Source organism: Dendrobates tinctorius, unplaced genomic scaffold, assembly GCF_039654945.1.
Source record: "Dendrobates tinctorius isolate UK_male_01 unplaced genomic scaffold, ASM3965494v1 ptg000192l, whole genome shotgun sequence".
Taxonomy (NCBI): domain Eukaryota; kingdom Metazoa; phylum Chordata; class Amphibia; order Anura; family Dendrobatidae; genus Dendrobates; species Dendrobates tinctorius.
Window position 1 is genome coordinate 2,584,366 of NW_027361859.1, and position 27,663 is coordinate 2,612,028.

Genomic DNA, 27,663 nt, shown 5'->3' on the forward strand with positions numbered 1-27,663 from the left:
CAGCACAGCAGAGTCCTGCATACACTGAGGCCCCTGATCATGTGACCCCTGACTCCTCCCCTCCTGTGACCTCATCCCAGGTCCTGTGCGCACAGAGCAGCCATATATGTGGAGTGCGGCTCTGCAGGAGGAGGTAGGTGCTGGAGATTCCTCATTACTGGTTGGGTTGGGGGGGAGGACATTAACCCCTTCAGCAGTGAGTGGGACAGTAGTGGGATGTCAGTGCTCAGTGTGTAGCATAGAATGGGGGCGGCTCTGTCTCCTTTTATTTCTCTCTCTTTCTCCTTTTGGTTCCCATATAATGGAGGAGGCTCTCTCTGAGCCTTTCTCGGAAGGACACACAGCTGAATATAGTGAATCCTTCCTTCTCTCCCCTTATCTTCCTGACAGTGCTGACTTTCTTTCCTCCTGTCTTTAGCTCATTACAGTTCTAGTTTTGGATTTTGAAGTTTTGCTCCCTATGAAGGTTTTCTTTAAGTTCATGTGGAGCCATGGGGGTCAGCTGGTGCCCTGGTCCGCGAGCCTGAAACCCCATGGATTAGTCCACTGAGCGCCAGCTCTCCTTTTACCATGGACATAATACTATTCACACAGCACAGGGTGAGGGTTAAACAGTGTGGCAATACTTCATGGAACCACAAAACAGACAAATAACACATAGCGCAGTCCCAACAAAAGACCCAAGAAGGTGTAAACTTACAGTCTCGCCATTCTACAGGATCAGAGCAGCTGTGACTTCAGAGCTTCCAAGGCCGATTACCTGTGGCATTGTGGCATGCACAGAGAGAAGGTAACGACAAGCTTAGGAAGATGACAGTCCATTGAGGTAGAAGGCCAGTTGTCCGGAGGATCACGACCTAGCTTCTCCGAACATCTACATGGAGCCGCATGTCCTTTTCCTGGCTTTCCCAAACGTATCCATGGGGCTCAGGTGAACAGTGGTTCCAGATCCTGACTACCCCAAACATATCCATTGGTTCAGTGATGGGCAATGGAGTAGATCTGTATTTTTCCAGCCGGGGCCGTGATCCTCTAAGCTGGCATCCTGTAGCATGTCAAATCTGTGTCCCTCGTGATGTCTTCGCTGCTGTCTTGTAAAGAATCTCGGGATCTTTTTGAATCTCTGGATCTCTTGGATGTGTGGAGGTACCTGTTTCAGATACTTATATATATACTCTTTTTTTTTTTTATTTAACAACTGTCCTTCAAGCCAGCATCCAGACGTAAAGGGGAAGAATGGTGAAGAGATAGATTAAATAATTAAACAATTTGCATAGTTTTTCCTCCTCTATTTTGCAAGTCATCAAACTGGCTGGCCTGGACAATGTATATTCAACATATCATTATTCAATGACCCTGTATCACGGTCTTGCAAAGACAGCAAACAAGTTGTAGGAGCTGATATAAGATGCATTAGCCATTCATCCATTTGGAAATATCAATTTAACCTACAAGCAGAGTCAACATTTCAGACTATTGACCAGCAAGAAAGAAGCACAAATTCAAAAGTCAACACATAGATAACAGACTATTCGTCTTGGCTTAAGCCCCCGTTACACACTGCGATATCGCTAGCAATATCGCTGTAAAGTCACCGATTTTGTGACGTTGCAGCGATATTGCTAACGATATCGCTGCATGTGATACTTACCTCCGACCGGCTCCCTCGCTGATTATCGCTGATCGCGCGAGAAGCTCCTGAACCATTCCTCGTCGGCCACTTCCTGCTGGGCTTCCTGCTGTGACGACGAGCGACGCGTGGAGCCGGGCGGGAGGACGCAGGATCGCCGCGTCTGACAGGTAAGTAGCGACCCCCCGTCCCCAGCAATGTCGCTAGTGAGATCTGCCTGTGTGGCAGCTCACTAGCGACCACCTAGCGATGCACCAGCGATCCTGACCGCGTCATATTGCTGGTCGGGATCGCTGGTGCATCGCTAGGTGTAACGGTACCCTTACTGAAAATAGACATCTGGTTAATTGAGATAAAATGCTGTGGCATCACAGTTCAGCTAATTTATTTTGTTTGTTTATTTGAGTTTTATTTATTAATCTGCTTTCTCCAAGACCCATAACTTTTTTTTTTTTCTGTCAATGTTATGATTGGGTCACAGAGGAGGAAAACAAGACACAGAAAATCAGAGAGGTTGGTAACTAAGCGGATTGCAGACCCCTGATCCTATCCACACAACTAGCAGTAGCCGTGGAGTGTACCTACGATGATTCTAAACTCCTTGACACAGCCGGAGGACTAAATAAGCCTAAAGCAAAAAAAGGGGAAATGTAAACTGCCCCAGAGCAGACCCCAAAGGAATAGACAGCCCCCACACATGTATTGACGGTGAGACAGGATGAAAACACAAACACAGGTAGGAAAATAGGCTGAGCAAACGATGGGGCCCACACTAACTAGCAAGGACAGGAAAGGAAAGATACTGTCTGCAATCACGCCCAAAAAACCCTGCAAAAATGTCCAACACTTCTGATGGCAAAAAAAAACCCTGAAGTCACTAGACTTCACCCACTATATCAGCACTCTGGCATATTCTGAAAACAGAGCAAACAGAGGCCAATCTAATAAGGGACAAAAAGCAAACTGGCACAAACAGTAACATAAGAATGGAAATTCAGCACAGCCCCAGCCGGGGCTGGCTGACCACACAAAACTGAATAGACAAAACCAAATCAAATGTGAACAATAGCAAAGAACACTTAGCTTGAGACGGCAGGGACTGAACTGGAAACTAAGACCTCAGGAGGCAGGAAAAAATCACCAGCAGGGGCTAGAGGGAGTCGGCTGTCTTAAATCCAGTCAGAGACTCCAGATGTCCAATTGTCGTCCTCATTATCAGGTGGCAGGTCTCTGTTAATTAGATCAGCTTCATTACCTCCTGTAACCACCAGAGGGAGCCCAGAAAGAGAACTCACGACTCCTCTGTCAATACAACCAGCTCCACCACCCTCACCAGCAACCAGAGGCAGACCAGAAATGAATTCACAACATGTCATCATATCTGTAGAGCCACATTTAGTATTGAATTTGAATGACTCCTTTAATTTTATCATATAATGTACTGAAGTGAAGTAAATTAGTAAAAGAAAAACTTTATTCTTCCATTGCTTTTTGAGTTTTATTTTGTGGCAATCGTGCAATAAAAATTACCTGGCAATGTGATACGTTCTTAGTTATTTTAGTGGCTTAAAAAATTGTGGAACTTAAAAACAAAAGGAAAACAAACAAAATGTCAGCAATCCAACCTTCAATGAGCCTGGGATACAGTTACTGACAGCTTAGCTGTCTAAACTGGCGCAGGGGTGTGATGAAGCTGTTTGTGTTTTGATTGACAGCTTGATCAGCCAATCTGAGACTGTGAATTTCTGGGTTTATTTCGGGTACTCCCTGTATCAGGTGAGTGGGCTGTCAGTCCCAGATCTCTGCCATCTGTCACATTACATTTGGCCTATACGTTTTTTATTTCTTACCATTATTCACACTGTTCACAGGCTCTGTGACTAGGTGGTGATTTTGATTCAGATGATCTCTTCCGGACTAGTAATGACCCTATCTAAGTGTCATGATCCATGCTGGATCATGACAGATATAGTGCACTAGTAACCTTTTTTTTTTTTCTCAAGCTGTGCTTAGAGATGTTTTTGCCCCCGGTGGCCATTTGGATTATTGCAGTGTGGTGTCGTTTGTTCTAAGTTTGCCCCCGGTGGTGGTGAGCATCATTGCACTCTGTTTCTTTAGTTAAGTGCATATGTTTATAATGCAGGTGTGATTGCTGGCTGTGCTATAAAAGAGTCACTGGTGTTGCAATCAGCGTTGGTGATAGTATTCATTTCAACCATCCTTGGTGGAGGAAGAAGAACGTTCCTTGCAGCACTGTCTTAGCCCTGGTGTGGAAGGAATCATAGGGGATTTTCTTGTAGCTCTGACAGAGCTTGGTGGCAGCATTTCAGGAGGAGAGCTGCATTCTGGTAGTGGACTCTGTTGCCAGGAGCAAGTGCAACAGAGTAAAGCTAAGTGGTGTTTCCCTGTTTGTGTTTTTCCTTCGTGTGTACTAGTACAGCGGTGGGGCCAGTGCCTGCGCCACCCAGCTCCCTAGCAAGGGATAGGTGTAGGGTGTGCTAGGGCGACAGGTATCCTGAGCGGCACCTGGTGTGGAACCGACATAGGGAACGTTAGGAGCGTTAGGGACACTGACTCAGGGGAGTGCAGGAGGTCTCCACGTCCCCTTTCCCTATCGCAGGTCCCACTGTTGTAACTGTTTTCCCTTCCCCTTGTCTTGTTGGTTTAGTTACCGGCCTGCGGGCCGTGTCAGACAGGATTGTATCACGTGCCGCGTCTTGTTTACAGTTACCGGCCTGCGGGTCCACGTGACACTAAGTTTTTAGGAGAGAAAAACCGGTTTAGGGAGCTCAGGGAGAGCTGTAGGCCATTTTTTACCCTGCAGACCCAGTCATCAGATTATAAGTGTCAACAGGTGAGAATAATCATGTCCCTACTGTTGTGAGTTCATTTTCCCCTTCACCGTCGATGTCTGATGAACTCCCTCTTCTGGTGAAGGAAGGTAGTGAGGCTGATTACCAAACACCTGATCTGGTAGATGATGACTGGGTAACAGGAACTGCTGACTGGATATAAGGCAGCCGACGCCCTTCTGAGTCGCTGGTGATTTCTCTGCTGGATTCTTGGAGACCAGTCTGATTCCTGCTTCCCAAAGACAAGTTTTTGCTCTGCTATTGAACTTATTAGTTTTGTTTACCTTGTTTTTTGGAGTTCAGCCATCCCCGGTCGGGGGTGTGCTGAGTTCCATTTTTGTCTCTGATCAGTTTCTTTGCTCTGTCTTCAGAATTTACCTGAGTGCTGATATAGTCATTTTGAAGTCCTAGCGACTTCAGGGCCTGTTTTTCCTATCAGACGGTTGGGACATTTTTTGGCAGGGTTTTTTGCGGATTGCAGACAGCAGCTTTTCTATCCTGTCCTTTTTAGTTAGCTTGGGCCCCATAGTTTGCTCAACCTATCTTTCTATCTGTGTTAGTGTTTTCATGTTTCTTGACCGTCATTATATGTTGGGGGCTGCCTATTGCTATGGGGTCTGCTCTGGGGCAGTTTAGATTTCCCCTTTCTTTCTTTAGGCCTATTTAGTTCTCCAGCTGTGATCGAGGGGTCTAGGGCATCGTAGGAACCCCCCACGGCTACTGTTAGTTGTTGTGGATAGGATCAGGGGTCTGCAATCCGATAGCTACCAACCTCTCCGGTTTTCTGGACTTAGCTTGTATTTTTGTTTTTTCCTCCTTTGGTGACTCATTCATAACACCCTACTTTGTGGGAGTCGAGACTCTTTTTGTCTGTCCCGGAACCAAAGGCTCTTTCCCTTTCTCTAAAGCTAGGGGCGTCCTAGCTCGCCCTACTTCCCAGGTTACTTCTGATGGTGAAGACACTGTAGCCTTGTACCTTTCCTTGGCTCCTGAATCCACCCTTAGTCTGTACCCTTCCCCGACCCAGGGAAGAGGGGAATAGTAGTGTACCATAGTGCACCAACCAGACTACCAAGGTAATACGAACAGGGATTAAACAAACAAATTTACACACACATATAACATAGGAATGCACTAGGGAGTGGAAGAAGATGTTAAACCAAAGTAGGAGAAGGAAGGCAATTGTCACATGCTCAAAACCTAGCAACATTCACAGATAAATCCATCTCAAATAGCAACCAACAACAACCTCCAGCCATGCAGCATAAGCTTCTCTGACAATGAGTGCTAGTCAGGACCCAGGTTGTGTAGGAGAGAAGAATGGTTAACAGTGCACAGCTGAGAGCCTTAACGCTCCAGGACCTCTCAACTGAGCAGATTAACCCCTGCACTACTAAAAGAAACATACACCATTTAATATGAAGGTGAAGTGCTTCTAATCAGTGCAGGAATAGGAGAAATCAGATGCTGTGGTTTTCTGGCTCGTCTCTGTTGCAGTAAACTTGTGACATCTGGGCATTTTCTCTTTCTCCATAAGTGCCAAAATGGTATTCTGTGGCCACCTTTTTTGGTGCTTTAGGTTTGATCTTTGACGAACCTGACAGGATCCACGTAGCTAAGAAAAAGATCATCAACCTATATCAGGTGGGGCCTCATGGCTGAGGACTACTGCACTGAGTTCCGGCAGTGGTCCACTGAAGTTCAGTGGAATGATGCAGCTCTCAGGGGTAAGTTCAGCAAAGGTCTTTCCTAAGCTCTTAAGGATGCTCTGATTCTTCATGATGCCCCTAATTCTCTGGCAGAGGCTGTGACCCAGGCCATATGAATGAACCACAGAATTAGTGAGAACCTGGATGAACAGCAGGTTGCTTGTTATACTTACCTGGAGCAGGTTCATTTACCAAGGTGGAGACATTAGAGGTCAGAGTTGCCACTTTTCGTGTGGTGGAGAGGAAACGCACACAAGCGCTCAAACACTCATTACTGTAGTCTCGCTGGGCATTTTATCAAGGATTGCCCAACTCAAACCATTGGGAGAACGACTGGATCTCGGTGATTGCCGAAGAGGTGATCCAGACCCCCCCCCAAGTCTCTTTTTCATCCTCTGGTAAAGTATTAATGATTACTATGTGAACCTTCAAGGACCAGGTGTTATCAGCATTGGTGTTCATTGATTGCGGGTCTGCTGCTAACTTTATTGATTCTGTACTGCTTTTACTGCTTTTAAGGTTAGGATTAGGGACCGTTAGTTTGGAAAGAACCATTCAAATTTTCACCATTGACAAAACACAGCCCTGAATTTGTTCAAGAGGGAGGGTAACTGTGGATTTCATGCTCCGAGTGGGAGCAATTAAATCTGAATCCATCACCTGTTTTGGTTTGTATAATTTACCTTCTGGGTTGGTACTGGGGCTTCCATGACTGCTTCTTCAGAATTCTGTTATTTATTGGTATCAGAAGAAAATTGTTAAATGGAGCTCCAATTGTTGCAAGTAATGTCTACAATCTGTACAAATATGCTCCGCTAGTCAGAAGGGTCTGCTGGGGTACCTGGAAAATGTATTCTTTGAAAATTTGAGAAATGTGTTCTTGGAATAAGAGGTGATGATACTACCTCTTCATCATCCCTATGATTGTGCTATTAATCTTGTCCATATTGCCAAATTACCTAAAGCTCGCCTTTACAATTTGTCGGGCCTGAACAGACCACCATGAAAGAATGTGTTAAAGAAAGATTACAGAAGGGTCATATCTGTCTATCGTCCTCCCCTGTTGCTGCTGGATTTTTCTTTGTTAAAAAGAAATATGGCGGCCTCCATCCTTGCCTTGATTTCGAACAACTAAACAAAATCACTTTCAAAAATACTTAGAATCATAGAATCATAGAATCGTAGAGTTGGAAGGGACCTCCTGGGCCATCTGGTCCAACCCCCTGCTCAAAGCAGGATTCGCTAAATCATCCCAGTCAGATGTCTGTCCAGCCTCTGTTTGAAGACTTCCATTGAAGGAGAACTCACAACTTCTCGTGGCAGCCTGTTCCACTCATTGATCACTCTAACTGTCAAAAAGTTTTTTCTAATATCTAATCTGTGTCTCCTCCCATTCAGTTTCATCCCATTGCTTCTAGTCTTTCCTTGTGCAAATGAGAATAAAGTTGATCCTTCTACAATGTGACAGCCCTTTAGATATTTGTAGACAGCTATTAAGTCTCCTCTCAGTCTTCTCTTTTGCAAACTAAACATTCCCAAATCCTGCAACCTTTCCTCATAAGACAGGGTTTGCAGACCGGTCACCATTCTGGTCGCTCTTTTCTGAACTTGCTCCAGTTTGTTGATGTCTTTTTTAAAATGTGGTGCCCAAAACTGGACACAATATTCCAGATGAGGTCTGACCAAAGAGGAGTAGAGGGAAATAATGACTTCACGTGATCTAGACTGTATGCTTCTGTTAATACATCCTAGAATTGCATTTGCCTTTTTTGCTGCTGCATCACACTGTTGACTCATATTCAGTCTGTGATCTATTAGTATACCCAAGTCTTTTTCACATGTGCTGTCACTTAGCCCTATTCCTCCCATTCTATATATGTTTTTTTCATTTTTATTGCCCAGATGTAGTACTTTGCATTTCTCCCTGTTAAAAACCATTCTGTTAGTTGCTGCCCACTTCTCCAGTTTATTTAAATCTTTTTGAATCCTCTCTCTCTCTTCTCTAGTATTAGCTATCCCTCCTAGCTTTGTGTCATCAGCAAATTTAATCAGTTTACCCTCAATTCCTTCATCTAAATCGTTGATAAAGATGTTGAACAATACAGGGCCCAGGACAGAGCCCTGTGGTACCCCACTTGAGACATTCTTCCAACTGGATGTGCAGCCATTTACGACCACTCTTTGGGTCCGATCACTAAGCCAGTTATGAATCCACCTAACAGTTGCCTTGTCCATTCCATACTTAGTCATTTTTTCAATAAGGATTGTATGAGAGACTTTGTCAAATGCTTTGCTGAAGTCAAGATATACTATATCTACAGCATTTCCTTGATCCACCCAATCAGTGATACCGTCATAGAAGGAAATTAAGTTAGTCTGACATGACTTATTAGTTACAAACCCATGCTGACTCTGTTTAATCACTTCATTCTTATCCAGGTATTGACATACATGTTGTTTAATAATTTGTTCAAAGATCTTTCCTGGTATAGAAGTCAGACTCACCGGCCTATAGTTGCCTGGGTTCACCTTCTTCCCCTTTTTGAAGATAGGAACAACATTTGCTCTTCTCCAGTCTTCTGGCACTTCTCCTGTTCTCCAAGAATTTTCAAAGATTATGGAGAGGGGTTCAAAAATTTCTTCTGCTATCTCCTTCAGTACTCTGGGGTGTAATTCATCTGGACCTGGAGACTTGAATTCATTTAGGTTAGCTAAGTGTTTCCTCACTATCTTTCTGTTTATAGATATCCTGGATTCTTCTATTCCCTTAATAGGACAGTGAATAACAGTTGGTGTTACATTTCCTTTCTGAGAGAAAACAGATGCAAAATAGGAATTTAAAAGTTCAGCCTTCTCAACATCCTGTCTTACCATTTCATCATTTTCATCCTGTAAAAATCCTATAGCATCTTTGACTTTTCTTTTACTTTTGACATATCCCCAAAATCCTTTATTATTGCTTTTGACATCTCTTGCAAGCCTCAATTCATTGTCAGCTTTAGATAATCTGATTTGTGCCCTGCAGGTTCTGCAGACAGCATTATATTCTTCTTTAGATATGCCTCCCTCTTTCCATTTTATAAACATTTTTTTCTTCCTTTTTAGCATGTGCTTAAGTTCTGTGTTCACCCATCCTGGTTTCCTTAAATGCTTCCTATTTTTCCCTCTTTTCGGAATTGTTAACAACTGTGCTTTGAGAATTTCATTTTTCAAGATTTCCCATCCTTCCTGGACATTTTTGTCTTTAAGGATATCCAGCCATTGGATCCCTCCAATTATCTTTCTGAATCCCTTAAAATCTGCCTTTCTGAAATCTAACCTTGACGTCTGAGTCTTCACAGGTCTTCCTCCTCTAGTTGTCCAAAATTCTAAAATAGCATGGTCGCTCCTTCCTAGGGTTCCAGCCACTTTTACCTCCTCAACCATTTCCTCCCTGTTTATAAGGATTAGATCCAAGGTAGCAGTTCCCCTTGTTTTCTCCCCTACCTTTTGGAAGATAAAGTTGTCAGCAAGAGAGGATAAGAATTTCCTTGACCTGTTAGTTTTGCCTGAGAGAGATTCCCAACAAATGTCTGGATAGTTGAAATCTCCCATGACAACTATGTCATATTTTTTGGAGAACTTGGCCATTTGATGCATAAAGAGTTCATCCATATCTTCAGCTTGCACAGGCGGCCTGTAGTAAATGCCTACAATGGTGTCCTTTCCATTGTTCTGTCCTTGTATTCTTACCCAAACAGTTTCCACAGAACTCCCAGTCTCTGAAGCTTCAATCTCTGTGCAGATATACGCGTTTCTAACATACAATGCAACACCCCCTCCTCGTTTATCAAGTCTGTTTCTTGCAAATAAGTTGTATCCTTCTAGTCTTGTATTCCAATCATGTGTATTGTCCCACCAAGTTTCAGTGATTCCAATGACATCATATTTCTTTTCCTGTGTTAGTAGTTCCAATTCTCCTTGTTTGTTGCCCATGCTTTGTGCATTAGTATAGAAACATTTTAGTTTGTGATTGGTTTCTCTTTCTCCAATATTTTTATTAATTAGATTCTTTCGTCTTTGTTCTTCCTTTCCACTTCTAATAGCAGAGTTCTCAATAGCATTTGTCAGGTGTATGGCTTTTTCTGGTCTTTTGCTTCCCTTCCCATGTTGTTCTAGTTTAAAGCTCTCCTTACAAGTGTAGCAAGGCGACTTCCAAATACATGCTTTCCAGTCTTCGTAAGGTGCACCCCATCTCTAGCAAGTAGTCCATCGTATAAGTAGTTCACTCCGTGATCCAGAAATCCAAATCGTTGCTGACGGCACCATCGACGTAGCCAGTTGTTCACTTGCAGAATCTTATTCCACCTCCTTGTTCCATGGCCATCCACTGGGAGGATGGAAGAGAAGACCACCTGCGCTCCCAGTTCTTTCACTTTCTTGCCTAAGTCTTCAAAGTCTCTGCAGATGGTTTCCAGGTCGTTTCTTGCGGTGTCATTTGTCCCCACATGTAGTAGCAGGAATGGGAAGTCATCTGTAGGTCTGAAGAGTCCTGATATCCTGTCAGACACATCTTTAATTTTTGCACCTGGAAGACAGCACATTTCTCTTGAAGTTATATCCGGTCTGCAGATAGCGGCCTCTGTTCCTCTCAACAGTGAATCCCCCATGACCACCACTCTCCGTTTCTTCTTCACAACATTTTTCTTTCTCCATCCAGGAGGACTCTGAAGGCGTACAAGGTTGCTGTTTGTTGGCAAAGTCTTATCCTGATGTATTTCTTCATTGTTTTCCTGCGTGAGAGCCTGGTACTGGTTTCTGAGCAGTATGGGTGCTGACTGCCTCCTGATCCTCCTGCTTCTCTGGGTCACATGTCTCCATTCCTCTGTTTCTTCAGGTGCACTTCGAATTTCTTCTCTTTCTGTAACATGAAGAGATAATTCTGCTCTGTCCAAGAACTCTTCACCTTCCTTAATGATCTTCAATGTAGCTAACCTCTCTTCGAGATTTTGCAACTTTTCCTCCAACAGGGACACAAGCTTGCATTTGTGGCATGTGAAGTTTGGCTTTTCCACTTGTAAATCTGTGAACATGTAGCAAGAAATGCAGCTCACCAAATGGCTCCTGGCATCTTCCATCTTGAGATTTCTTAAAAACGATGAAAGATGAGCCAAAATTCGCGCTCCGATAGGCGCGCGGTTTTTCCGATTTCCTCTTTTCAGCTGCAACGGCCAAAACCCAGTGATCGTTGAGCTCGCGGAGACTCTTCACTTATCCCAGAAGGCACTGGAAATATGCAAATGATCTCCTCAAGACTCTTCCCCTGGTTTTCCGATTTCCTCTTTTCAGCTGCAACGGCCAAAACCCAGTGATCGTTGAGCTCGCGGAGACTCTTCACTTATCCCAGAGGGCACTGGAAATATGCAAATGATCTCCTCAAGACTCTTCCCCTGGTTTTCCGATTTCCTCTTTTCAGCTGCAACGGCCAAAACCCAGTGATCGTTGAGCTCGCGGAGACTCTTCACTTATCCCAGAAGGCACTGGAAATATGCAAATGATCTCCTCAAGACTCTTCCCCTGGTTTTCCGATTTCCTCTTTTCAGCTGCAACGGCCAAAACCCAGTGATCGTTGAGCTCGCGGAGACTCTTCACTTATCCCAGAAGGCACTGGAAATATGCAAATGATCTCCTCAAGACTCTTCCCCTGGTTTTCTGATTTCCTCTTTTCAGCTGCAACGGCCAAAACCCAGTGATCGTTGAGCTCGCGGAGACTCTTCACTTATCCCAGAAGGCACTGGAAATATGCAAATGATCTCCTCAAGACTCTTCCCCTGGTTTTTACACATTTTCACTTATCCCTGACGTATATAATCATCTTCTGGGAGCTAAGTGGTTATAGAGGCTTACAATTTGATAAGCAATCCGGAAAGGTGATGATTGGATAACAGAGTTTTTAACCCCTTTCTGCATTAGACTTACTATCCCTTCCATGTGCCCTGGGACTTACTGCCCATAGACAGGATAGTACGTCATGGTTGATCAGCCGCTCTCACGGGGGGGCAGCGCGGGAGATCACGGCCGGGTGTCACCTGATTCTCACAGCTGACACCCGGCACTTTATCCCCCCCAGAACACTGCGAGCAGTGTTCCGGAGCCGGCAGAAGATCTGACAGCCCCTCTGTCTTTGGATCGGAGACCCCACGACACGCCGCATGGTTGCTATTGCTGCCATGGAGACCCGATGTCATGATGACATCCGGGTCTCCAGAGCCATGCGCAGTGCATGTCAGGAAGTCTCTTAGGTCAGTGTGCACTGAGTGCAGCTTCTATAGCATGCAGATCTGCATACTTTAGAAGCGATCAGCCTGCACAAAATGAGTGTCCCACAGTGGGACATATTGTAAAAGATACCATTAAATTTTAAAAAAATTAAATCATTGCTAAAATATTTTTTTTAAAAAATAATTAAAAAATCAATATTTATTCGATTACTAAATAAATATTTGAATAAAAAAAATCTAAACAATATAAGTACGCATCCGTAACGACCCGACCTAAAACTGTCCCACTAGTTAACCTCTTTAGTGAACACCATAAAAAAAAACAAGGCAAAAAACAGTGCTTTGTCATCATACCGCTAAACAAAAAGTGGAATAGCACGCGATCAAAAAGACAGATATAAATAAACATGTTACAGCTGAAAACGTCATCTTGTCCCATAAAAAATGAGCCGCCATACAGCATCATCACCGAAAAAATAAAAAAGTTATAGCTGTCAGAATAAAGTGATGCAAAAACAATTACTTTTTTCTATAAAGCGCCAAAACATAAAAAAATATATAAATGAGGTATCGCATTTTAATCGTACTGACCCGAAGAATAAAACTGCCTTATCAATTTTACCACACACGGAACGGTATAATCGCCACCCCAAAAGAAATTCATGAATTGCTGGTTTTTGCTCATTCTGTCTCTCAAAAATCAGGATAAAAAGCAATCAAAAAATGTCATGTGGCCGAAAAAAGTACCAATAAAAGCGTCAACTCGTCCCGCAAAAAACAAGACCTCACTTGACTCTGTGGGCCAAAATATTAAAAAAATTATTGCTCTCAAAATGTGGTGATGCAAAACTTTTTTTTGCGATAAAAAGTGTCTTTTAGTGTGTGACAGCTGCCAAACATAAAAACCGCCATAAATAGAAAATCAAACCCCCAACCTTTTTGAATACTTAAAAAAAAAAATGAACATTTAACTTTTTTTCATAAAAAAAATACTTCAGATTCAATTTTTTTTATTTTACCAAGGGTAACAGGAGAAATTGGACTGCAAAAGTTATTGTGCCGTTTGTCCTGAGTACGCTGATACCTGATATGTGGGGGGGAGCCACTGTTTCGGTGCATGGCAGACCTCAGTAGGGAAGGAGCGTCGTTTGACTTTTTCAATGCAGAATTGGCTGGAATTCAGATCGGACGCCATGTCACGTTTGGAGAGCCCCTGATGTACCTAAACAGTGGAAACCCCCCACAAGTGACCCCATTTTGGAAACTAGACCCCCCAAGGAACTTGTCTAGATATGTGGTGAGAACTTTGAACCCCCAAGTGTTTCACAGAAGTTTATAACGTACAGCGGTACAATTAAAAAATCTTATTTTTTCCACAAAAATGATCTTTTCACCCCCAATTTTTATTTTTACAAGGGTAACAGGACCCTGAATGTTATTGTGCAATTTGTCCTGAGTACGCTGATACCCCATATGTGGGGGTAAACCACTATTTGGGCACATGGCAGAGCTCGGAAGGGAAGCAGCGCCATTTGACGTTTTTGGCTGGAATTGAGATCGAACACCATGTCGCGTTTGGAAAGCCCCTGATGTGCCAAAACAGTGAAAACCCCCAACAAATGACACCACTTTGGAAACCAGACCCCCCAAGGAACTTTTCTAGATGTGTGGTGAGCACTTTGAACCCCCAAGGGCTTCACAGAAGTTTATAACGCCCGGGCGTGAAAATTAAAAAAATCGTATTTTTTCAACAAACATGATCTTTTAGTCACCAGTTTTTTTATTATCCCAAGGGTAACAGGAGAAATTGGACCCCAAAAGTTGTTGTCCAATTTGTCCTGAGTACGCTGATACCTCATGTGTGGGAGAAAACTACTGTATGGGCACACGTCGGGGCTCGGAAGGGAAGTAGTGACGTTTTGGAATGCAGACTTTGATGGAATGGTCTGCGGGTGTCGTGCGTTTGGAGAGCCCCTGATGTACCTAAACTATTGAAACTCCCCATAAGTGACCCCATTTTGGAAACTAGACCCCCCACGGAACTTATCTAGATGTGTGGTGAGCACTTTGAACCCCCAAGTGCTTCACAGAAGTTTATAACGTCCGGGCGTGAAAATAAAAACATCATTTTTTTCCACAAAAATGATATTTTTGCCCACAATTTTTTATTTTCCGAAGGGTAACAGGAGAAATTGGACCCCAAAAGTTGGTTTTCAATTTGTCCTGAGTAGGCTGATATGTGGAGTAAAACACTGTTTGGGTGCATGGCAGAGCTTGGAAGGGAAGGAGCACCATTTGACTTTTTCAACGCAGAATTGGCTGGAATTGAGATCAGATGCCATGTTGCATTTGGAGAGCACCTGATGTGCCCAAACAGTGGAAACCCCCAATTCTAACTCCAGCCCTAACCCCAACACACCCCTAATCTCAGCCCTAACCCTAGCCCTAACCCTAATGGGAAAATGGAAATAAATACATTTTCTTTTAATTTTATTATTTTTCCCTTACTAAGGTGGTGATAACGGGGGGTTTGATTTACTATTTATAGCGGGTAGTTATTTTTGGCAGCTGTCACACGCTAAAAGACGCTTTTTATTGTAAAAATAGTTTTTGCATCACCACTTATTGAGAGCTATAATTTTTCCATATTTTGACCCACCGAGTCATGTGAGGTCTTATTTTTTGCGGGACGAGTTGACGTTTTTATTGGTATCATTTTCGAGTACGTGACATCTTTTGATTGCTTTTTATTCCGATTTTTGAGACGCAGAATGAACAAAAACCAGCGTTTCATGAATTTCTTTTTGGGGGTGCAATTACACCGTTCCACCTGCGGTAAAATTGATAAAGCAGTTTTATTCTTCGGGTCAGTACGGTTACAGCGATACCTCATTTAGGTCTTTTTTTATGTTTTGGCGCTTTTGTGCAATGAAAACAATTTTATATAAAAAATAATTATTTTTGCATCGCTTTATTCTGCGAGCTATAACTTTTTTATATTTTTGCTGATGATGCTGTATGGGGGCTCGTTTTTTGCGGGACAAGATGATGTTTTCAGCGGTACCATGGACATTTATATGCGTCTTTTTGATCGCACGTTATTGCACTTTTTGTTTGGCGGTATGATAATAAATCATTAGTTTTTGCCTAGTTTTTTATTTTTTAAGGGGTTCGCTAAAGGGGTTAACTAGTGGGACAGTTTTATAGGGCGGGTCGTTACGGACGCGGCGATACCTAATATGTGTACTTTTATTGTTTTTTTTTTATTTCCAAAAGATGAATTTATTAGGGAATAATTTATTTTTTTTTTCATTTATTTAGCGATTTTTTTATTTTTTTTTTAAATTATTTTTACACCTTTTTTTTTTCTAACTTTACTACATTGTCCCAGGGGGGACATCACTGTCGTGTGACAGATCGCTGATCTGTCACATCACAGATCACTGTGACAGATCAGCGATCTGTCACAGGCACTGCACAGGCTTTCCTCATGCCTGCGCTTTGCAAGCACTGAGGAAGCCAGCTCCCTGCAGGCCTCCGAAGGTCCCCGTCGCCATCTTGGATTCGGGGACCTGCAGGGATGGAGCTCCCCGCAGCAGCGCTGCACATTGCGCTGCTGTGGGGGGCTCAGGGAAGCACGGAGGGAGCCCCCTCCCTGTCGATGCTTCCCTTTAACCCCGGTACACTGCGATCGTGTTTGATTGTGGTGTGCAAGGGGTTAACGTGTCGGGGGTGGTCCGTGACCACCCCTGACACATTGTGCCTGGTGTTAGCTGTGATAATCAGCTGACACCTGGCTGCGATCAGAGGCGCTCACCACGTGGGCGCCGCTGATCGCTGTGACGTACTATCCCGTCCCTGGGAATTAAGTCCCAGGGCACATGGACGGGATAGTACGTCACATGACAGAAAGGGGGTTAAATGTTCATTTTTTTTTTTTAACCCCTTTCTGCCATTAGACTTACTATCCCGTCCATGTGCCCTGGGACTTAATTCCCAAATTCCCAAGGACGGGATAGTACGTCTAATGCGATAAGCGGCTCCCACGTGGTGAGCGCCGCTGATGGCAGCCGGGTGTCAGCTGATTATCACAGCTGACACCCGGCACAATGTGTCAGGGGAGGTCACGGACCGCCCCAGACACGTTAACCCCTTGTACACCGCGATCAAACACGATCGCGGTGTACCGGGGGTTAAAGGGAAGCATCGGCAGGGAGGGGGCTCCCTCCGTGCTTCCCTGAGCCCCCCACAGCAGCGCAATTTGCAGCGCTGCTGTGGGGGACTCCTTCCCTACAGGCCCCTGGATCCAAGATGGCGACGGGGGCCTGTAGCGAGCCGACTTCCTCACTGCCTGCAAAGCGCAGGCATGAGGAAGTCTGCAAAACTGCCTGTGACAGATTGCTGATCTGTCACAGTGATCTGTCATAGGACAGTGATGTCCCACCTGGGACTATGTAATAAAGTAAAAAAAAAAAAAAAAAGTGTAAAAATAATTTTTAAAAAAATCGCTAAATAAATTAGTAAAAAAAAAAAATATTCCCCAATAAATTCATTTTTTTGAAAATAAAAAAAACCCAAAACAATAAAAGTACACATATTTGGTATCGCCGCGTCCGTAGCGACCCGCCCTATAAAACTGTCCCATTAGTTAACCCCTTTAGCGAACCCCTTAAAAAATAATGATTTATTATCATAACACCGAACAAAAAGTACAATAACGCGCGATCAAAAAGACGCATATAAATATCCATGGTACCGCTGAAAACGTCATCTTGTCCCGCAAAAAACGAGCCGCCATGCAGCGTCATCCGCAAAAAAATTAAAAAGTTATAGCTCGCAGAATAAAGCGATGCAAAAATAATTATTTTTTATATAAAATTGTTTTCATTGCAAAAAACCGACAAAACATAAAAAAAGACCTAACTGAGGTATCGCTGTAACCGTACCGACCCGAAGAATAAAACCGCTTTATCAATTTTACCGCACGCGGAACGGTGTAAACGCACCCCCCAAAAGAAATTCATGAAACTCTGGTTTTTGTTCATTCTGCGTCCCAAAAATCGGAATAAAAAGCGATCAAAAAATGTCACGTGCCCGGAAATGGTATCAATAAAAAAGTCAACTCATCCCGCAAAGAATAAGACCTCACATGACTCGGTGGGTCAAAATACGGAAAAATTATAGCTCTCAATATGTGGTGATGCAAAAACTATTTTTACAATAAAAAGCGTCTTTTAGGCTATGTGCCCACGTAGCGATTTTTAAGCGTTTTTGCAGCGATTTTCGGCGCGAAAACGCTGCGAAAACGTTTAAAAATCGTGTACAAAACGCCACCCATGCATTCCTATGGCATTCCGCACATGCTGTGCTAATGCTGCGCTTTTTTCCGCGGCGGAATCGCATCGCGGAAAAAATCGCAGCATGCTCATTCTTTTGTGTGGAATCGCAAAGAATTGCCGCTATTCCGCACCCATAGGAATGCATGAGAATCGCTTACTTCCCACATGTGGCTATGCCCACCATGCGGGAAGTTAAGCGTCTCATGTGCGGTTGGTACCCACGGTGTGGAGGAGAGGAGACTGTCCTCCAGGCCCTGGGTACCATACCCCTGTAAAAAAAGAATAAAAAATAAAAAATCGGGGTATATTTACCTTCCGATGTCCCGCGCTGCATTCCCGTCCTAGCGTTCCCAGTAATGCCTTGCGGCAAGGCCCTGTAATGACGTAGTCTCGCGTGACTCTAGCGGTCTCGCGAGATCGCTATAGTAATGCGAGACTACGTCATCACAGGTCTCGCAAGGCATTACTGGGAACGCTGAGGCCCGGGAATGCAGCGCGGCACGCCGGAAGGTAAATATACCCCGATTTTTTTATTTTTTTTAGCATTTTTAACATTCTATCTTTTACTATTGATGCCGCATAGGTGGCCTCAATAGTAAAAACCTGGTCACACTTGTCAAACACTATGTTTGACGAGTGTGACCAACCTGTCAATCACTTTCCAAGCGATGCTTCAAATCGCTTGGAAAGTGCTTGAATATCGCACACGAAAATCGCGGCGAAATCGCGGTGAAATCGCACGGAAAAAAACGCACGATTTCTGGGAAGGAGTGCGGTTTTTAGTGAGCGTTTTAAAACGCTACGTGGGCCCACAGCCTTAGCGTGCGACAGCCGCCAAACATAAAAACCGCCATAAATAGTAAATCAAACCCCCTGTTATCACCCCCTTAGTTAGGGAAAAATAATAAAATAAAAAAAATGTATTTATTTCCATTATCCCATTAGGGTTAGGGTTAGGGTTAGGGCTAGGGTTAGGGCTCAGATTAGGGTTAGGGGTGTGTTGGGGTTAGGGTTGGAGTTATAATTGGGGGGTTTCCACTGTTTGGGCACATCAGGTGCTCTCCAAATGCAACATGGCGTCTCATCTCAATTCCAGCCAATTCTGCGTTGAAAAAGTCAAATGGTGCTCCTTCCCTTCCAAGCTCTGTCATGCGCCCAAACAGTGTTTTACTCCCACATATAGGGTATCAGCATACTCAGGACAAATTGCAAAACAACTTTTGGGGTCCAATTTCTCCTGTTACCCTTAGGAAAATAAAAAATTGGGGGCAAAAATATCATTTTTGTGGAAAAAAATGATTTTTTTTATTTTCACGCCCAGGCGTTATAAACTTCTGTGAAGCACTTGGGGGTTCAAAGTGCTCACCACACATCTAGATAAGTTCCGTAGGGGGTCTAGTTTTCAAAATGGGGTCACTTGTGGGGAGTTTCAATAGTTTAGGTACATCAGGGGCTCTCCAAGCGCACATGACACCCGCAGACCAATCCATCAAAGTCTGCATTCCAAAACGTCACTACTTCCCTTCCGAGCCCCGACATGTGCCCATACAGTAGTTTTCTCCCACATATGAGGTGTAAGCATTCTCAGGACAAATTGGACAACAACTTTTGGGGTCCAATTTCTCCTGTTACCCTTGGGAAAATAAAAAAATTGGAGACTAATTGATCATGTTTGTGGAAAAAATACGATTTTTTTATTTTCACGCCCGGTCGTTATAAACTTCTGTGAAGCACTGGGGGGTTCAAAGTGCTCACCACACATCTAGATAAGTTCCTTGGGGGGTCTAGTTTCCAAAATGGTGTCATTTGTTGGGGGTTTATACTGTTTTGGTACATCAGGGGCTTTCCAAACGCGACATGGTGTCCGATCTCAATTCCAGCCAAAAACGTCAAATGGCGCTGCTTTCCTTCCGAGCTCTGCCATGCGCCCAAATAGTGGTTTACCCCCACATGTCGGGTATCAGCGCACTCAGGACAAATTGCACAATAACTTTTAGGGTCCTGTTACCCTTGGAAAAATAAGAATTGAGGGTGAAAAGATCATTTTTGTGGAAAATATATGATTTCTTAATTGTACGGCTGTACGTTATAAACTTCTGTGAAGCCCTTGTGGGTTCAAAGTTCTCACCACATATCTAGATAAGTCCCTTGGGGGGTCTAGTTTCCATAATGGGGTCACTTGTGGGGGGTTTCCACTGTTTAGGTACATCAGGGGCTCTCCAAACGCGACATGGCGTCCGATCTGAATTCCAGCCAATTTTGCATTGAAAAAGTCAAACGGCGCTCCTTCCCTGCTGAGGTCTGCCATGCGCCGAAACAGTGGCTCCCCCCCACATATCAGGTATCAGCGTACTCAGGACAAATTGCACAATAACTTTTGCAGTCCAATTTCTCCTGTTACCCTTGGTAAAATAAAAAAAATTGAACCTGAAGTATTTTTTTAGTGAAAAAAGTTAAATGTTCATTTTTTTTTAAATATTCAAAAAATTCCTGTGACGCACCTAAAGGGTTAATAAACTTCTTGAATGTGGTTTTGAGCACCTTAAGGGGTGCAGTTTTTAGAATGGTGTCACTTTTGGGTATTTTCTATCATATAGACCCCTCAAAGTGGCTTCAAATGTGATGTGGTCCGTAAAAATAAAATGGTGTTGCAAAAATGAGAAATCGCTGGTCAATTTTTAACCCTTATAACTTCCTAACAAAAAAAAATTTTGGTTCCAAAATTGTGCTGATGTAAAGTAAACATGTGGGAAATGTTACTTATCAAGTGTTTTGTGTGCCGTATCTCTGTGGTTTAAGGGCATAAAAATTCAAAGTTGGAAAATTGCGAAATTTTCCAAATTTTCGCCAATCTTCCGTTTTTTTCACAAATGCAAGTTATTTGAATGAAATTTTACCACTAACATGAAGTACAATATGTCACGAGAAAACAATGTCAGAATCACCGGGATCCATGGAAGCGTTTCAGAGTTATTACCTCATAAAGGGACAGTGGTCAGAATTGTAAAAATTGGCCTGGTCATTAACGTGCAAACCACCCTTGGGGCTTAAGGGGTTAAACATTCCAAAAATTCCTGTGAAGCACCTGAAGGGTTAATAAACTTCTTGAATGTGGTTTTGCGCACCTTCAGGAGTGCAGTTTTTAGAATGGTGTCAATTTTGGTTATTTTCTATCATATGGACCCCTCAAAGTGACTTCAAAGGTGATGTGGTCCCTAAAAAAAAAATGGTGTTGTAAAAATGAGAAATCGCTTGTCAATTTTTAACCTTTATAACTTCCTACCCCAAAAAATTTTGGGAAATGTTACTTATTAAAGTATCTTGTGTGACATGTGTCTGTGGTTTAAGGGCATGAAAATTCAAAGTTGGAAAATTGTGAAATTTTCAAAATTTGTACCAAATTTCTGTTTCTTTTCACAAATAAATGCAGGTTATATCAAATAAATTTTAAAACTATCATGAAGTACAATATGTCACGAGAAAACAATGTCAAAATCACTGGGATCCATGGAAGCGTTCCAGAGTTATTACCTCATAAAGGGACACTGGTCAGAATTGCAAACCACCCTTGGGGTAAAGGGGTTAACGTCTGAGGGTTTATTTGAAAGTCTTGTCATGCCATTTGGGTTATTCATTGCACCTGCTGTTTATCAAAACCTTAGGAATGATATTTTCTCTGCTTGCATTGGGAGATTTGATGTGATTTACCTGGATGATATTCTAATTTTCACACCCGAATTGGACTCTCAACAGGAACATGTCCGTGTAGTATTGCAAATGTTGTCTCTTTGTAAGAGAAATGTGTTTTTTCTGTTCAGTAAACTTCATCCTTGGGGTTTATCTTGTCAGCGATAGGGTTTGAGATGGACCCTGGAAAGATGCAGGCCATAATTGATTGGATTCAAACGCATAACCTTAAGGCTTTGCAAAATTTATCAAGGGTTTTTCTCAGATTGCTAAACTTTTTACTGACATTACATGTAAGGAGGTGAATCTCAAGGTTTGGTCACCAGTTGCTATTAGTGCTTTGAACAATTAAAAGAGTTTCATGTCTCCTCCTGTTCTAATCCAATCCAAACTCCAAAAAACATTCATTGTGGTGGTGGATGCAACAGAGGTTGGGGTAGTGACCATTTTATCACACAAATCCAAAACTCTGGCTAATGTGTCCATGTGCGTAAAAAAAAAAAAAAAAAAAAAAAAAAATTCTCATCTGCGGAATGAAATTGTAATGTTGGAAATCATAAGATGCTTACTGTTAAATTACTGTTTAAGTCTCTATCAAAGTAATTTGTCCCTTTTGGCAGTGTCTACCTCATTCCTGCCTCCTCAGGTTTCAGTCGATTGGTGTCTAGGAGTATGAAGTTCAGAGAATTGTGGATTCCCATACAGTCTGAAATTTCCTCTAATACTTCATTCACCGGAGGGGAAGCGGACCTGAGGAGAGATTCTGGGTCCCAGCTTGTGATGTGAATGCCGAGCGGTTAGGGCCTTCCATCTGAGGTTTCCTGGGAAACCTGGGGGTCCAGTGGCCCCCTTTGAGGAAGGGGTGCAGTCACGATACCACCCCTCAATGTGTCTGTGATGCAGTTACTGACAGCTCAGCTATCCAATATGGTGCGGGGGTGTGCTGAAGCTGTCAGTATTTTGACAGCACAGTCGTTCAGTCTTGTGCTGGCTGGCTTGAGGCTTTCAGTACTTTGACAGGTTATTTGTTCAGTCTAGTGCAGGGGCATGCTGAGCTATCGGTGTTTTCATTGTCAGCTCAGCTGACCAATTTGTGACTGGGAGGTTCTAGGCTGCCTTCAGGTGCTCCCTATCCCAGGTGATTACCTAGCTACTTTGCTGGGCTGTCAGACGTACATTCGGCTCTGTGTGGTTTCTCTCTGTGCTTTGTATTTTGTTCTTGGATCTTTTTGCTGCCTGTCCTTGGACCTCATTCTGACCATCCATTTTGCTGGCTTATCTTGCTCTGATTCGCTTTCTTCCTAGTATTCTGATCTCAGACTGTTACCTGACTATGCCTTTGTCAATTCCTTCTGTTTACAACGTACCCTCCAGGTTTATGACCTTGGACTCCTTGACTAATCTGATTCTCGGCTTGTCTGCGAGAATTGACTCTGTGTCACACAAAAGCTTTAGTTTGTGTCAGCATTTTCTGAGGTCATAACTTTTTTATTGTATCAGGGATTCTTTTTTTTTTTGTCTGCTGAGTAGCTTTACTGATACCATTTAGGGTATATAGGACATTTTGGACACTTTCCATTGCAGTTTTTGGGAATTGTAGAATGACCCCCAAAAATGTCAATTGTGATGTTTCAACCTTTTGTGTTTTTGCAGTTTACCATTTAGGTTAAACAGTTTTGTAGTTTGGTAGACTGGACTTTTATAGACATACTTTTTTTTAACTTTTCACTGTATTAGTTAGACCCCCTCAGGCACTAATTCCTGATGAATGATTGCTTTTACTACTTACTGTAATTTTCAGTATGTAGTAAAAACGCAATCTTCTATCGTACCGAATCAGACTGATATAAAGTCTCCAGTAATTGTAATATTTCATGGGATTCTTTATTATTTTACAATGGCTCATTGTCTCTCCATTCAGGTCCCTACAATATCTGATCCTCTCCGTGGAGATCTTCTATACAAGATAATTTTCCAGATTGACCCTTCAAAGATGGATAGGGATCGGGACAAGATGGTGGAGAAGATATTACACCTCACCTTAGAGATCCTCTTCCGGCTAACTGGAGAGGTGAGAAGAGTGATGTAACGTGACGTCATCAGGATCTATCTATGGGAATAAAAGATGGACAGAACTGGAGAGGTGAGGACTCTGGAAATATCTGTAGTGAGATTTATTAATGTGTGTTTCCATAACTAGGATTACACAATAGCAAAGAAGACCTCTGAGTCCTGGGGAAGATCCCTGAGCACAATCACAGGCCCTCTACCTCACCCCCTGACACATGAGGACATTAATTACCAGAAGATCCTAGAAATCACCTGCAAGATTATTGAGCTGCTGAATGTAGAGGTGACACTGCTGGGAATGCTGGGACATTATACAGTAACGCTATGAAGGGATTGGGGGTATGACTGTATCTTTGTATGTGCCAGGTTCCTATAAGGTGCCAGGATATCGCCGTCTATTTTTCCATGGAGGAGTGGGAGTATTTAGAAGGACACAAAGATCTGTACAAGGATGTGTTCATGGAGGTTCCCCAGACCCTCACATCACCAGGTAATAGGACTAAATACTGACGGTCTATATCTGTATGCAAAGTATTCAGTCCCTGTATGTGTTTCCTCCAGTTCTATCCAGTAAGAGGACAACACCAGAGAGATGTCCCACTCCTCTTCCACAGAACTGTAAACCAGAAAATCCCAATATCCCTCAGGATTATCAGGTAGGTGAAGAGAAGGTGTTATGAGATCCCCCTATGATGTATAGATGGCTGTAAAGGTCTTGTGTTCAGTCTTGTTTTATCCACCAGTATAATATGTTTTATACTTGTGTAATAAGAATGATGGAGATGGCAGGATGAATTAATCCTGATGATAGACCTTAGATGTTCTCTGGATCTGGTCACAATGTTCTGGCTGTGGGCACTGCTGTTTGGAATTAGGAACCATCAGGTTGGTTCCATAACTACCACTGTTCTGATATTTTTGGTCATAATTGTAAATTATGCTGTGGCTTTTACACTATTTCAGGATGAATTTCTGGACAATATTAATAATACAGAGACATATGTGAGTGGTGATGATTGGTATAAAGTGGAGATTCCTACAGATAGCTACTCAGGTGAGTTGTAGCCTATATATATACGTATTTACTGGGGTTTTAGTTTTCTGGTTTGTTATATCTTTGCCCCCTAGCTGACCCAAACTGTTCAATTTCCATGTATCTTTTGAAAATCTTTAATCAAATGATAAAAACTTCAGCAGTATCAGTAATATCAACTAGGTTTGAGCAAAGTAGATTTTGTGGTCAATAGCAATGAGACCACTAAAATAAGTTACTGATTCGTTGTAATCCACACGGTTCCCAAAACATTTTTAATTTTTTACAAATAAATATAGTAGCCACTGACTTCTGAAATAAGCCATTAGTTCATCTTCATCATCATCATTTTTTTTGTCATTATTTTTGTTTCTAGCAAGAAGAGAAATGTTGTCATCCCTTTACTATGCTATCAATGCCCCCACCCCCTCAAAATCAATATTTAGTCAAAAGAACACATCTAAAATTTTCATGAGCTGTTGCTTTTTCATTGGCCTAGATGGTTCCCCATTACTTATTCACTTTACAAATTCCAACCTGTTGTTACTCCTCATAAAGAAGTAATCAACAATTTTTCGATGGTTAAAAGAAACTAAACCATTGCTTCTTCGGCTTTCAAATATCAGAGCTGTTTCTCCTCTAAAAATCGATAATTTTTAAACCATTGTTTGTTAAAAAGCCATAGCTTCTTCCATATAATCATGATGTGTATAAACACTAACACAGCAGTCATCTGTCTCCCAAAAGGGATAATTTTTGGAACTTTTTTTAATTTTGAAAATGTCCAGAAGCGTAGTGTGGTTTAACAGACTGTTAGTTACCATCCATTTCCAAATAGTCATGTATGTTGAGGTCACTTTAACATCACTAAGCCTATGTTTGCGTTAAAGAGCTAGGAGTGGGTTGGATGCTGTCCTAGGAGACAACAGAATGTCCTAAAACATGTCTTTTTCGGGGTAATAGGTGGTATTGTAGTACTTCTGATTTGCCATGTATTCAATTTCTTGACAATTTTTGACCAAGCCGATAAATTGAAATTCCAAATAATTTGTTAATCTTTAATGTATACATTTTTCATTTCTTGGCAGAAGACTATACTAGGAGGTCACATGGACATTGGATTTTTTCTGATTTTAAAGCTGATCATAATGGTATCGAACCCGAATTATATGAAGAGCATACCAGTATCCTACATATATCACCAACGTTTCACAGCAAAAATGTATCATCTAAACTTTTTCAACATGGCCTATCTTCTGATTCATCACAGACTTTTAAGAAAAGTAACGAAAAAATAGAAGCACCACATCTAAAAGCTCATACAGGGGAAAAAATATTTTCATGTTCAGAATGTGGGAAATGTTTTAGGATTAAATCAAAACTCATTAGACATCAGAGAAGTCACACAGGGGACAAGCCATTTTCGTGTTCAGAATGTGGGAAATGTTTTAATGACAAACCAAATCTTGCTGCACATCAGAGAATTCACACAGGGGAGAAGCCTTTTTCATGTTTAGAATGCGGAAAATGCTTTACCTACAAATCGGATCTTGTTATACATGAGAGAAATCACACAGGGGAGAAGCCATTTTCATGTTCAGAATGTGGGAAGTGCTATAGTGTTAAATCAAGACTTGTTAGTCATCAGAGAAGCCACACTGGGGAAAAACCATTTTCATGTTCTGAATGTGGGAAACGTTTTAATCGGAAACCAAATCTTGCTGCACATCAGTTAATTCACACAGGTGAAAAGCCATTTTCATGTCTAGAATGTGGAAAATGTTTTACATACAAATCGGATCTTGTTAGACATCAGAGAAGTCACACAGGGGAGAAGCCATTTTCATGTTCTGAATGTGGCAAAGGTTTTAATGACAAACCAAATCTTATTGCACATCAGAGAATTCACACAGGGGAGAAGCCATTTTCATGTAGAGAATGTGGGAAATGTTTTACTTATAAAGCAGAACTTGCTGCACATGAGAGAGCTCACACAGGAGCAAGACCGTTTTCATGTTCAGAATGTGGGAAATGTTATAGCATTAAATCAAGACTTGTTAGACATCAATCAACACATAGAGGGGAGAAGCCATTTTCATGTTCAGAATGTGGGAAAAGCTTTAACCAGAAGTCAAATCTTTCAGCACATCAGAGAATTCACACAGGTGAGAAACCATTTCCATGTCCAGTATGTGGGAAATGTTTTACCCACAAAGCAGATGTTGTTAAACATAAGAGAATTCATACAGGGGAGAAGCCATATTTATGTTCAGAATGTGGGAAGTGTTATAGCATTAAATCAAGACTTGTTAGACATTTGACAACTCACACAGGTAAGAAACCATTTTCATGTTTAGAATGTGGGAAATGCTTTAATCAGAAAGCAAATCTTACTGCTCATGAGAGAATTCACACAGGTGTGAAATCATATTCATGTTCAGAATGTGGAAAATGTTTTACCTATAAAGCAAATCTTGTTAAACATGAGAGAAATCACACAACGGAGAAGCCATTTTCATGTGGAGAATAAGGAAAATGTTTTACAAGTAATTTTTTTTATTCTATTATCAAATTGTAAAAGCATAGTTACTTATACAGTGGGGAAATAAGTATTTGATCCCTTGCTGATTTTGTAAGTTTACCCACTGACAAGGACATGAACAGCCTATAATTTTAAGGGCAGGTTAATTTTAACATTGAGAGATAGAATATCAAAAATAAAATCCACAGAATCACATTGTATAAATTATATAAATTTATTTGCATTTTGCAGTGAGAAATAAGTATTTGATCTCTCTGGCAAACAAGACTTAATACTTGGTGGCAAAACACTTGTTGGCAAGCACAGCAGTCAGACATTTTTGTAGTTGATGATGAGGTTTGTGCACTTCTGGAGGAATTTTGGTCCACTCCTCTTTGCAGATCATCTCTAAATCATTAAGATTTTGAGGCTTTCGCTTGGCAACTCAGAGCTTCAACTCCCGCCATAAGTTTTCTATGGGATTAAGGTCTGGAGACTGGCTAGGTCACTCCATGACCTTACTGTGCTTCTTTTTGAGCCACTCCTTTGTTGCCTTGGCTGT

At 42.2% G+C, this 27,663-nt stretch overlaps 1 protein-coding gene across 1 annotated transcript; it reads left to right on the forward strand.

The window, feature by feature from the left end:
* On the forward strand, positions 1-27,252 carry LOC141055799 (uncharacterized). The gene is made up of 7 exons (XM_073552512.1): positions 1-133; positions 23,399-23,548; positions 23,678-23,830; positions 23,914-24,037; positions 24,109-24,203; positions 24,511-24,601; positions 25,669-27,252. The coding sequence occupies exons 1-7, from the start codon at positions 107-109 to the stop codon at positions 27,108-27,110; spliced, it is 2,082 nt and encodes a 693-aa protein (XP_073408613.1). The 5' UTR covers positions 1-106; the 3' UTR covers positions 27,111-27,252.
* Positions 27,253-27,663: the final 411 nt, after the last annotated feature.